General features: G+C 43.6%; 1 protein-coding gene across 1 annotated transcript in view; it reads right to left on the minus strand.

Annotated features, from left to right (window-relative positions):
• The window catches only part of rxrgb (retinoid X receptor, gamma b), a 49761-nt gene extending 37587 nt beyond the window's left edge, over positions 1 to 12174 (minus strand). The window contains exon 1 of the mRNA XM_080769953.1: positions 12037 to 12174. Within this exon, the coding sequence (XP_080626079.1) occupies positions 12037 to 12067 (31 nt within the window). The 5' untranslated portion in view covers positions 12068 to 12174. The remainder of the gene's footprint in view (positions 1 to 12036) is intronic.
• Between the last annotated feature and the right edge of the window lie 868 nt (positions 12175 to 13042).

Raw genomic sequence — 13042 nt, forward strand, 5'->3', positions numbered from 1 at the left:
CAGGGAGGTGACGATGCATTCCTGCTCCTCCGTTGCTGCCCAGGAAGCATCCCCCCCACACCATACACACAATCCAATGGCCATGTACATTTTTGACACACACACACACACACACACACACACACACACACACACACACACACACACACACCCCTCCCCCCCATTGGGTGAGTCAGAGACTTGCCTGACCTGACCTGGGACTCTGACCACATCCAAGTAAGGCCCACATGTACGGCAAAATCCAGACAGTTAATTTAACTGGAGATATCCTGAGTGAAAGGAAAGGTACAGAACATGCAGACCAGCTCATAGTACATGGATTAGCCTACAGGCAACGGTACGAGAGGGCTAGATTTAGACGTTTCCTGGGAGATTTTCTGATGTCATCATCTCCGTCATCCACAATCAGTTCAAACCAGGTCTCCAGAATGAGCCGAACGTTGTTTTTCTTTTACCGATTTCCAGCAGCGAGCAATTATCTCTTGCTTTGAACAGGGATGTGTCACTACTTTGCTCAAGGACAGTGGAGAAAAAAATTCTATTCCCCCTGCAGATACGCAATTGCGCATGCATGCACACACGCAACATATGCACATTGCACACACTCACTCACTGAGGCTAGGCAATGGCTGTCTACACTAAGTTTGTGTTTATTAGTGTGCACACCAACACCTCCCACACACCTCTTCAAAAACAGGAAGGAAAACAACTGAATGGAGGCAGGGGTTTGATGGGAGGCTGCAGAGTGACAGACAGCAGACACAAACAGAGTCAGAGAAGAGAAGGGGATAATAGGAAGGGAGAGGTGTTGAGAGACAGATCAGGAGATATGGAGAGGAGATGAGATGGATGAAAAGTGGAAAGCTCTCCTGATGAACGGCCTCACCTTACTGACCACCTGACTGACCCCTTGTGGGCTGTCAGTGACTCAACCACATGTTTGGACGGAGAAGCCAGTTACGTAGCAAGCCTGCAGTAGAAGTCACTGCAGCAAGCAGCAATGCATTGAAGCTCATGAACTACTTTCTACATTTGAACTAACTGCTTAAGATTTCCAGGGTATAGCTATTTCAGAGCTTAAGGGGTTTGCTAAGTGCCTTAGTGCCTATTTACATTCTTGAATAAAATATATCAAAGAGATACACCAGTAGAGTTAGAGGAAAACTCGCTGTGGCCCTAGGGATGTTTCCCTCTCCTATAAGGACGGAAATAAAAATCACCACTTGAGAGCGTTTTTACGTGGCTTCAGAGGCTTTAAACTAAAGATATGCATTTGTACCTATTCTGGCATATCAGCAAGCATTGGGTTTCTCCAAACCACAAAATCACAGCAGTGGCTGCAATGGAGGAACAGACAGTCGCATCCTCCTGAAGTACAATCAGTCTCAGCTGCCTTCAGACTGAATCCAATCCCTCATTAGCAGTTCTCTGGGGAGCACAGACACAAACAGAGAAACGGAAAGACAACACATGGACTCAGGACAAAACCTGACTACTCACTCACAGTGGCCATAACCCGACTCCCTCTCAGGGCGTCCTTCTGACACAGGCGAAGCTGTGGCATGCCACATGCCTCTGGATGCAAGTGTGGGACCAGGTAGGCTGCCAAATACTCACAACTGGGAGACGGGAGCCTTGCCTTGGCCTGGTGACAAAGTGAAGTTGCGCACCACGCGGAGCCCCCTGGACGACAGAAGCCAATGACCAGACAGACATGCAGGACATAACATGGACAGAGTGAACTAGAGGGGGGAGGTGGAGCCACGCCCACGCCTGCGTCGTTTATGGGATTACCCAGATTATCCTCCTCCGGCAATCAATCCCACAGGAACCACTTGCTGCCCGGCAGCCGCACAGATCAGCACCTCTTCTGCCCACCCACTCCCCCCCTCTGTCACACGCTGGGTGTTGGTAAAACTATCTGCACAGAGACACCTGTTGTGGTGGCAGACCCGGGTGTTTGTCATGGGTGGTGGGGGGACGACGACGACGACTGGCAGTATGGAGGGGAGAAAGGGTGGGTTGGGATGACACTTAAGAATACAGTAAGATCAGTAGTGTCCAGTTACTCTCTTAAAAGGGATCACGGCTGCAGAGCATGAGAAGAGGGAGACAACACTAAGGGGTCTGGGAGAGACAGTGATTTTACTGTGGACTATGGAGTATGTGATTGGCTAGACCTTTTGTATGCTAGCCTTTTTACAAAAAAAATCACACCTGTGTGAAGTGAGTGGTGCAACTCCATGTGGGTTTCCCCGGAAGGACCACAGTCAGGGTGCCAGCCCGGTTCCGGCGAGCCGCCCCACATCCAAAACGATAGATAAATGAGAGAGTTACCATCTGAGGGTCCCCGGGGAGTCCCCGGGGGGGTCCCCGGAACATCCCAGAAATGCGCCCAGGGGGCCAGGCCGATTCCAGCGAGCCGCCCCATGTCCGAAACGGTTGAGAAATGACAGTTACCGTGTGGGGGTCCCTCTACTGTTTGTGTGTGTGTTAGGTTGCGCACAGGTGGTGAAAAACAACCATGCTATTTCCGTGCTCATACCCACCCAGCCACACACATAGCTCCGTAAGGGAGTGGTTGCACCACTCAAAAAACTGCATGCGAGGAGGACCATATTTTTTGTATTGATGCAGTATAGCAGTGCTCTCTGGGTGGATATTCATATCAGTATTGGTACAACAAAAGATCTGTCTAATAGGCCTATATAGACTCATAGAACCGATTTTTCTTTTTACTAAATAAAAAGGAGAGACATGGACTAGCCAGAGGCTAAAATGTTTATTTCCTCTCTATTCTACCTATCTGCAATTCCCTGATATGAAAGAAAGTAATTGGGCCTGCCCGGCTGCATACATGCCTATTAGTGCTTAACTGATATGCTGAACACTGCCTACATATAAGTGCCTTAAAGCTAAAACAGTGCAACATTGCCTGTGTGTTTATGCATTTGTGTTTTCTGTGTGTGTGTGTGTGTGTGTGTGTGTGTGTGTGTGTGTGTGTGTGTGTGTGTGTGTGTGTGTGTGTGTGTGTGTGTGTGTGTTTAAAAAGCCTAGCATTCCAGGAAGTGCGGAACTGTCTATTTCAATGCTCTGGGATGGTTAAGCAAACACGTACTGTAGCGAAGTAAAATCCAGAGCCAAAGAGTCCAAAAATACACTCTAAAGGCAATGAGGAACAATACATGACAAACCATCAAGCAAACTAAATAAAGCACAACATTGACCCTGGGGTACATTTATACTAAGCTGACCTTTATTAATAGTTTTACATTATCAGTCAAGGTCTTCACGATACTAACGGTGTACTGTCTGAGACACTATAAATAACTATATAAAAAGTTATTATTTTTAATTTTTTACTATATCAGTACTTTGAGCACACTCATGTCCCACTCCCAATACAGAGCAAATTCTATACACTAACTAAATATTTAAATATATAATATTTTGATTGGACGTCACAAAAGCAAAACACATGCTACATTTTTATCAGGGAAACGTCAAGGATATAAACACAACAATGTTTGGCATTTGTAAATAAAAATAAACATTTACAGGGTGATGACAGTGATGACGTGTTATAGAGGCGATGTTGTGGTACGGATGTGCCTTGGGCACCAAACGTTTGAAAACCAAAGTAAGATCTAGAGCAATTGGTATAGGGGTTGAATGAAGTTGGACTATGAGAGAGCATATATCATGGTACCTGTTTGTTGACCAGTTAGATCTTATTCATCCGACGGGAGAATTCAGTTTCAGCTTTAGGTGGTCACATTGAGGACTCTGGGTTTAGCATCTTGCTCAATAGACACCTCGAGACAGAAATCTAACCCGGGACTTTCTTTTTCCCAGATGTCCTCTTTACCCATTCAGCTATGCCCGCCCTAGACTGGAAATCACCAATATGCTTTTTGAGTGGTGCAACCACTCCTATAGACAGCTATGGGTGTGGCTGTGTCCCTGGGTCTGACCCTGGCTGTGTCTGAGCACGGAAATAGCGTTAGGTCACCACCAAGTGTCACTGTTGCACAGCCTAACACACAGACACACACAGGGCAGGGAGGAGGGCTTGTACAGTACAGTACAGTACAGTACAGTACAGTACAGTACGGTACGGTACGGTACAGTACAGTACAGTACAGTACAGTACAAGTACAGTACAGTACAGTACAGTACAGTACAGTACAGTACAGTACAGTACAGTACAGTACAGTACCACTCACTTCAGATGGGTCAGATTTTTATGGCACAGGCAGCTGGGAGAAACTAGGCACAGCTGCTGGACATGAGATTAATTAATTAGAGCAACAGAGAGAGAGAGAGGAGTGTGGTGCAGACGATCAGAAATCAGAAGAGAGTGAGTGACATTTGCGCTACTGTATGACGAATTGAAGTGGACTCTGCCCCAGACTTTTTTTCTCTCCCTGGAAATAAAAACGTCTGGGTTTCCGAGGCTATGCCTGCCCTAGCTTGCTTAAAAAGTGAAAGGAAAGGCATTTAAGGCAATCCACATATACACACATGATCAAAATGGCAATTTATTGAACTGTGTTCAGATTCTATATTGCCCTAAACCTATAGGTGCGCTATAATGCGAGTAGTATGTTGCTACTTTACATATATATGACTAGACACGGTTTCTCATGCTGTGCACCTGCAAGGGACTATATCATATGTCTATACAGCACTTGTGGAGCTTGAGGGATAGCCATCTGAAACCAGATCTCTCCACTGACAGTAACCTGGCAAGAGCCCATGGGAGCACACAAGCGGAGGAGAAAGACTGGGAAGGATAAAGCCTAATTTATACTTTGTAGTATGAACTACAAAGTATAAATGACCAAAAAGACTGTCGGTTTTGCCAAAACGACATCATTGCGCAATGGAATATAAATTAAGTTTACACGGAACCCGTCATTCAGGCCCAACAAATCCCTTGGAGAGCATCTAAAATAATAAAGACCTTCTTGAATTTATGCCACGTTATATAAAAGTGTATCATCATGGCCCACATAAAACCCACCAAATTAACCCTGTTATCCATTTAGACTTTGTAAATGAGGTGCATACATGTACAGCTTACATAATGTAGCACAGGGATATGAGTAAAACCATATGTTCACTGTCTTATCTTTGAAGATTCATGTCTGCAATGATCCAGTCCATAGTTTGTAAATCCTAATATCAACAGGTACAAACTTTGCTTGGTTTCGCTGAGGGATGAAGCTGCAACAGTGTTATTAAGTGATATATACTTTTATATTAACTTTTATGTTATTTCCTTGGACTCATCGTACTAATTTGGCCGGGAGTTATTGCGCTTATGATCTACAGGCAGTATTATTTGTCAACCATTAAGGCCAGACCGCACTCATGCAACTACGGTAGTCGCAACTCCTTGCAACAAAATAGTTTTAAGGATAATCCACACCAATGCAACCCTTTGGGAATAATGGTTGCCAGTAGTTTCCATGTTGCAAGGGGTTGCATTGGTGTGGATTGGCCTTTAGGTGTCCTAACCGTCACCATGGTCTAAATAACATTTCTCAATAGAAGCAGATGTGCTAGTTATTGTATTAACATTCTCTACCATGCACATTAGCGATAAGAAAGTATATATTAGAGATAGGGTCCAAAGGGAAGCATGCCATCTCAAAAACTTCTACAGGTGCTGAACAAAACATACGTAAAATGAGAAAGGAAGGCTGTCCGCACACTGTATCTCAGCTCCCAGGGAACGTTTTGACCCTTCTGGGTCAAGCCTTCCTTTCTCAAGTATACATTAAAATACATTTCGGATTGCAGCTTTAAACAAGTTGCAAATATGTTTTGTTTTTTTAAAGGCCAGAATGTAAACGCAGTGATAAATCAGCAGTAAATATTGTTCCTCTAATTGTTTTGCCCCCTCCCTCTATCTCCTCGTTGTTTTGGTAGCGTTTATGTACTGGACAATGAATGTGATTTTTGGCAGTGTGGCCAATGACATTGACAGGAAGGAAGACTAAAACATGTGACATCTTATGTCTGTTGGACAGTTTCAAGGACTAGAACATTCAGTGAGAGGAGAAGGCGTGAAAATAACAGAAATGAAAGAAAACAGAAGAAGAAAACATGTTTTTTTCCCCCTTCTATTTTCTGTGTGGCTAGATTGCGTTAACTTGCATGTATCTGTGAGTGGGTACACGCACTTGTTTGTCTGTGTTATAGTGCACTGATTATGGCACTCGGCTCTCAAAATAGCCAAGCGAGGCTTACAACATGTTCATGTCGATGGATAGGAGATTTAATGAGACTCAATGAACTTGGCTGATTCCTGTTGCTAGCATTGTGGTCCTGTGGGGCAGAGTTTGTGGTTAGATACTGTAGCCCTGAAATCAGAATGCTAGACGCTACTTGGGATGATCATGCTCCTCTGATTAGCCACATATCTTCTTTCATCACTTGCATATCTATTAATCACTTTAATGAGTTTGCTAACCAGTCCGTTTTTTTAATCACATCAGTGTACAATCTAGGGGGGTGTTATCTCTTTAAATTGCAATGCATGTACTGTATTAACTAAACCTGTCTAAGTTAAAGGGCATGGAAGGCAAGAAAGTTTTAAGGTTATAGAATATTGCCTTTCCCTATCAAATTTTGCAGCAGTGGTAGCTGGGGTGGGTTTAGTTTAGTTCCTTATACACAGTATCTCTGCTCTCACTGCAATTTTGGTCCTGGTGTAAGTTGCAACACTAAAACTTTCCTCAGTGGAATATATTGCAAAAAGCTCAATTACCAAACACTGGTCCATAATTTTGTGACAGAAAAGAAAAGTCCAGCACTGGTTATGGTGTTCTTTCTGTGGTCACTTGTCATTGTTGACTTATTATAGAGGAAAGACTGGGATTTTGTGTATGTATGTAATTTAGTCAATGAAAAATCATACTTGAGAGATCCACTCATGTGTAGCATGTTGTTATGGCTAAATAAGCAAAGCAAGGGATATATGCAGCTCAAGCACAAAAACAGCTACAGTCGGGCCTTGCGAGGTTCTCTGCTTGATTAAAGCAGGAATTTAATCAAACTTTGACCTTATTCGCTAATGACTAATTACTGACAATTAGCCTGCAGAATGGCCTTCTTACGCCAACTCTTTTCCCTATTGCTGTATATAGAATGCATGGTTACACACAAACATGCCTACACGAGTATACATACAAAAACAAAAACACAGACATGCTTCAAGAAAACTATCCACGGATTCCAAGAATCCACACACTTTAAACTAATATCCACCAAACACATTAAACAGATACACACACACACACACACACACACACACACACACACACACACACACACACACACACACACACACACACACACTCCCTAAAATGTGCCTAATAATAAAGCTATTGTGTGTGCATTGTGTGCTAATCTACTTGCCAATGCAGAGGCAATGCTCAAACTATAGAATCCTTGAGCAAATACCAGTTGAGTGCCCCACCTCTCTACCTGTGTGGTTTACTTAACTTCACAAGGGTGGGTGGGGAATGTTCTATACAGGGAGAGCCAGTTGGAGAGCAGGCTTAATACTGGCTGGGTTTCATAGTATGCATAGCCAAATGGTCCCCCTCCACATTCCTTTAGTCACATGATCTTGTGGTCACATTTTATTTTCCACCAGTATATGTAATACATAGGAAGACCATATTAGCATCTAGAGTTTGGCTGCGAGTCTGCGACTGTGAGAGGGTGTGTCTGTGTCCGTGTGTGTGCGTGTCTGTCCGTTTGTGTGTGTCCGTGTCCATGTGTGTGTGTGTCCGTGTGTGTGTGTGTGTGTGTGTGTGCAAATACGTGCACAAAATTGGGACAGTTACTCAAAGACGCAAACAGTTCCTTTTCCCGGATTGTTGAAGTGCTGACTATATGGAAAACAGAACTAAAAACTAAATTGCTGCATTATGCTAAATTTGCTAATAGCCTCGATAATACAAATAACCTGTTTTTATTCAACACATGGACTATAAATGTTTCAGCAAAATAGAATGCCTTCATTGGATAATGGCACAGTTCCTCAAACACAAAGTGGAAGAGGCTCTGAACCCTGGCAAGTGATGAGACCAGAGTGCTTTTGCTCAAGTGCGTTATGCTTGTGCCTCCTAACACACTGTCAAAGACAATGTTGACAGCCCACAGACAATTTCTCTCTCGCCTGTACTGTGTACTCTGATATATTGTGTAATATATTTTCGCTAATCACTAATGGGATGAACATGATGTTCAAGTGAGGAATGACTGTTCTCTATGGTAGAAATTGACTCTATTATCCAACCTTTGTTTAAAAAGAACATTATAACAAAATTAATTACTTTATTTGCACGTGAACCGGATTTCGTTGAATGAAAATAAAAACAAACACAACAATCTGTATTAAGTTATTCAATACTGAAGAAATGAATAATTATATGGTGAGTAAAAATAAATAAATATATATAACATATAACCATTATATTAAGTAAATAAATAAATAAATGGAAATTCCAAAGAAGAAACAAATTCGGCAAATGTGCAAGTGAATGCAAATTATAGTCTCTGCAATTGGTAAAGGTATTTAATTCATGTTACATAAAATGTATGCAGACCATGGTGGAGAACAGTAACATGGGCTGTTAACGTTGCCTTTAGGCACAGTCCCAACTAAGGCATTGGACCTGATCTAAGACCAGTCCAGTACTATTACGATGAGATGACCTTAATCTACCCCCTGTCCCCTGTCTCTTCCTTTCTGTTTCTCCATTCACACACCATTGTGCTTTTCTTGTAGGAAGTACCTTGCAGATCTGCGAGCTAAGTGACTTCCCTCTCCTCACTAAAGAGCAGCAAAGTGGGTGTTCACCACTGTGATAAAAGAAACGCAACAACAAATGCTGAAAATGCCGATTCTGCTAAAAACCCGGAATGCGCCTGCATTGAAACATGCAGAATCATACAACATTGGGAGAATCTGAATGGGTAATGGAAAGTGTAAATCTATGAGAGTGGACTGCGAAACGATCCACACGTGATACCAGGCAGGCGTCCTTTTTTTTGCCCGGATGCTGCTGCTGACTTCAGATTGCTTTTCCTTGGCTGCAGGCTCCCTGCACCACATGATGCCACACATTCTGAGCGTTAGCATCCTCATAATTGCAATCATTTTTGTCAAAGCAAAGGCAAGTGTTTACAACTGACTCGAGCTGAGATTACATTTGGTTTTCTTTTTTGATCAACTGCTTTAAAAATATATATTTTTTTCATTTTCTCCCCAATTTAGTCATGCCAACCCCCCCTGTGTGTATAGTCCCTGTCACTGCCAACCCCTACTGTTTGTTCAAGGGAGGGTGTAGAGACAACCACATGTCTCCTCGGACACACATGGAGTCACCAGCCGCTTCTTTTCACAGAGATGCAAAGGAACACGCTATCCCTCTCAGTTCTGCTACCTGCTGAACAGTCGCCCCAACTATCCTGCAGTAGGAGTTGCCAGTGCAGTGACAGAAAACGTCCTCACCTGCTGGCTTCCCACCCGCCAACCCAGCACCGCGGACACATTGAACCCCAGTCTCTCCACAGTGGTGAGCAGCCAGGTACATTACTTTAACTCTGCACCACCCAGACGTCCCGTGAGGGGCGATGCAGGAATTCTCCAGCAAAATGTCTTAATACAGAATTTTCATTTTTACCCCCTTTATCTATATTTTATACTGCGAGCTTGTACATCCGCTTTTTCATTTTCATTTAGAGTAGCCAATTATCCCCCCCCCCCCCTTCCCCCTCCCTTTTCTCCCCAATTTAGTTGTGTTCAAATGATTCTGATGTTGTCACCTGCCAGTGATAATAATAATAATAATAATCTTCTCTTCTGGGGGTCCCGGGAACAAAACATTTTCAGATGGGGGTCTGGGGCCAAATATATACATATCTGGTCTTGTGTTCCAACTTCTGACACAAACACGCAGTCAACCATTTGAACCCTACCCTAGCAGCCCTAATCTGGGAGAAACATTCTGCAAAAAACAGCAGATCTTCAAGTTCACAATGCGTTGCATACTGTATGCGGCGGGTTGTGAGGTTGTAGATCGGCTAAAGACGCGGTGCCAAGTACAGTTGCAACTCAGGTACTAAGAATAGACTGTTTAGGTTAAATGAGCCCTAATGATGGTGCATGTTTTGTCATGGACAGACAGACGAAGGCAGAGAGGAGAAATCTGTAGCCCAAGGGGCTTCTTATGCAAACTTGTGAACCCTATGCTCTCCCATGCAGATGTCTCTCCCATTCCCCATTCATCATTATGGAAACAATCATTATGGAAACAATTTTCAAACCCTTAAATTGGTGCAGAAATTTCTGTGACATTACATTTGGCACAATTTTGTCTTTAATAATTTCTTTAAAGGTGCTGTAAAAGTGATTTTGGCGGTTGTTAAAATAAGTGTTCAATATCTCTATATTCTAATATCAGCCATTTCTATATAGTGTATTTGTTCCGTAACAGGGTCTCCAGCTCCAGCTCTTTAAACAGAAAATGCATTCTGTTTATGTTATACAATCAGGAGAGAAAACTCATGCAGGATACAGCATAAACAAATGCAATTGAAGGGATTACACAACTTTAAACTGATAAATGGTATTGGGTACGGTTCAGATTGACTGAAATTGGTAACACACATGAAAATATGTTCTGTGTAATAAAGAGCTGTAAAAGACAGGGAGAATAGATTACTGATTACTTAACAAACCCATTGTCTTGACTATAGCAATGATTGCTATTACTATATAGAGCCGTTTTAAACAAAACATATCACTTCGGTTTTTAAGGGGGGCTGCCCCCCCCCCCCCCCCCCCCCCCCCCCCCCCCACACACACACACACACACACACACACTCTCTCTCTCTCTCTCTCTCTCACACACACTCTGCAGGGGTTTATAATCTCATGCTATATTCGTGGTGCAGTGGTTTGGCAATGAATGTATCATTGAAGGAGAGAAGAAAACATCACATGATAAATGATGCATGTAGTGTGTGACTCGCTGGAGCTCAAAGAGCCTAGGGCTCCAACTTCCCGGCACACGGAATAGCAGATTGAAGGGTTTGCAAAAACCGGCAAAGCGAGTCTATTCACAATACTAGGCTATACATGCATATACTGTACTGTACTGCATAGTCAAGTCAAGGTGTGTTATGTTATGTAGGCCTATGTGTTCCATTTACTTCACGTATCTAAAGATTTAGAATAGATCTAGGGGGGAAAAACACAAACATAAATCTTACTCTATTACCGAATCTAATCTGGTTCAAGTGCAGAGTCACAGATGTGAGCTTTTATTGCCAGTCGGAGCAAAAGCGCACAGCAAAACGTCAAAGCCATCCACCAGGTTAGGACAGCAGAGCACCGACCCGGCCGGGGCGCGTCTGGTACGCTGTCCCGCACGGTACGGTACGGTACATGGCATGCTGTGTCTGTATCTCCACGAGAACTTTGTTATAAAAAGGTACAAAAAAATAAGCACAAATCACCACTCTTTAGGCCGGATCACAGGCCTACCCTTCTCGGTCAAGTGACCATTCCAGACCAATAAATTGTGTTTCTGTCTCAAACAGTTTAGCGAGAGACGCGCGACGAGCGCCATAAATTACATAAGCGCAATTAAAGTGCCAACCTCTGACCCTGCCCGAACGCACAGCCCCGCTATCACCTGACTTTTGCATTGGCCGCAGCTCTCTCTCTCAGTGTGTGAATACACAACTGCAAAGCCATGTGTGTTTAACTTGAGAATAAAACATAACGTGACCACACCACAGACAGGACTGCAATCGGCGATTTAAGTCAGCGGACGCTTTCACACTTCGGAGGGGAGAAAAAAAGACGCCATGGATTTGGAACAAAATGCACAGCACACTCTTAAAAATCACAACGCCAAATCACACGAAACAACTTGGTGGGCTGGCATACAGGTTAGTCAACGTGCTGCTGGAAATCGACCGCTCGGGACACGGGAGTTTACTTACTGAGGTGTAAATAGGGATCATTGCTGTCCATGCTGTGTCAGTTAGTTCAGTTGTTGCTTCGTTTTCCCGACAGTTTAGTGCCGCTCCTCCGTCACAGCAGCATCCCAGCGAATTCCACTCCCAAGCCCCGACTGAACTCTCCACTAGGCTCGGTGCTATCTGCATCCCATGGCCCCGAGGTACGGCCGCGCTGTGATTGGCTGGTTGCTTGGTTGGTTGTCAGGCAACCGCTGATATGATGATTGACACAACGTGTAGTAAATAATCATAGACGGCTGGCTAAACATACCTCCCGTATGACAGTTTGGTCATGAATATCACATCAAATATTTTGTAGCGAAAAACGCTGATCAAACGTGTGACGCATCTGTGGGCATAGTAGTTACAATGTAATTCCTGTGCAATAGTATTACAATGACTCCGAAGTCCTAATTATAAATAATTACAATAATTGCAGTGTAATTACATTGCTTATATAAGCCAGAATAGAGAGACAGCAGACAATAACTATGTCAATGAAACCACTATTTGAATAAGATTCATTGTAAATACTCAGATCTACGTGTGTCTTTAGTCTTTAGCTTATAAAACATAGCGTGAGCTTGTAGATCCAATACAGATCATCCATGACCATTTTCGTGCGGGTTGACTCCTGAATAACCTTCTGAGGTATCACAGCCAGGCTCGTACGGCCCAAGTAGGCTATACATCAGTTATTAGTTTAGCTCCAAAAAATAATCTGTGGTTCCCCTGACAACGAACTAGCCAATCACAAAACGCCCGACCGCGACCCGTCCCTCCGGGCCCTGGAATCTGGACTCTCCAGGTCTACACAGTCAGGGGCCCAGTGAGGGGGACAACAGTTGTCCATATCAAGCTCCAACACGATCATGACGAAACTTCTCCCTCGCGGCGGTACAGTGTTGCAATCTTCTGGAGTAAAATGTTACTTTGACCAGAGAACAACGGGTTTATGGTGATTTCTGGAACTGGAAGAGTCCGAGTG

The sequence above is a fragment of the Protomyctophum bolini genome (genome assembly GCF_963924005.1).
Source record: "Protomyctophum bolini genome assembly, chromosome: 8".
NCBI lineage: Eukaryota > Metazoa > Chordata > Actinopteri > Myctophiformes > Myctophidae > Protomyctophum > Protomyctophum bolini.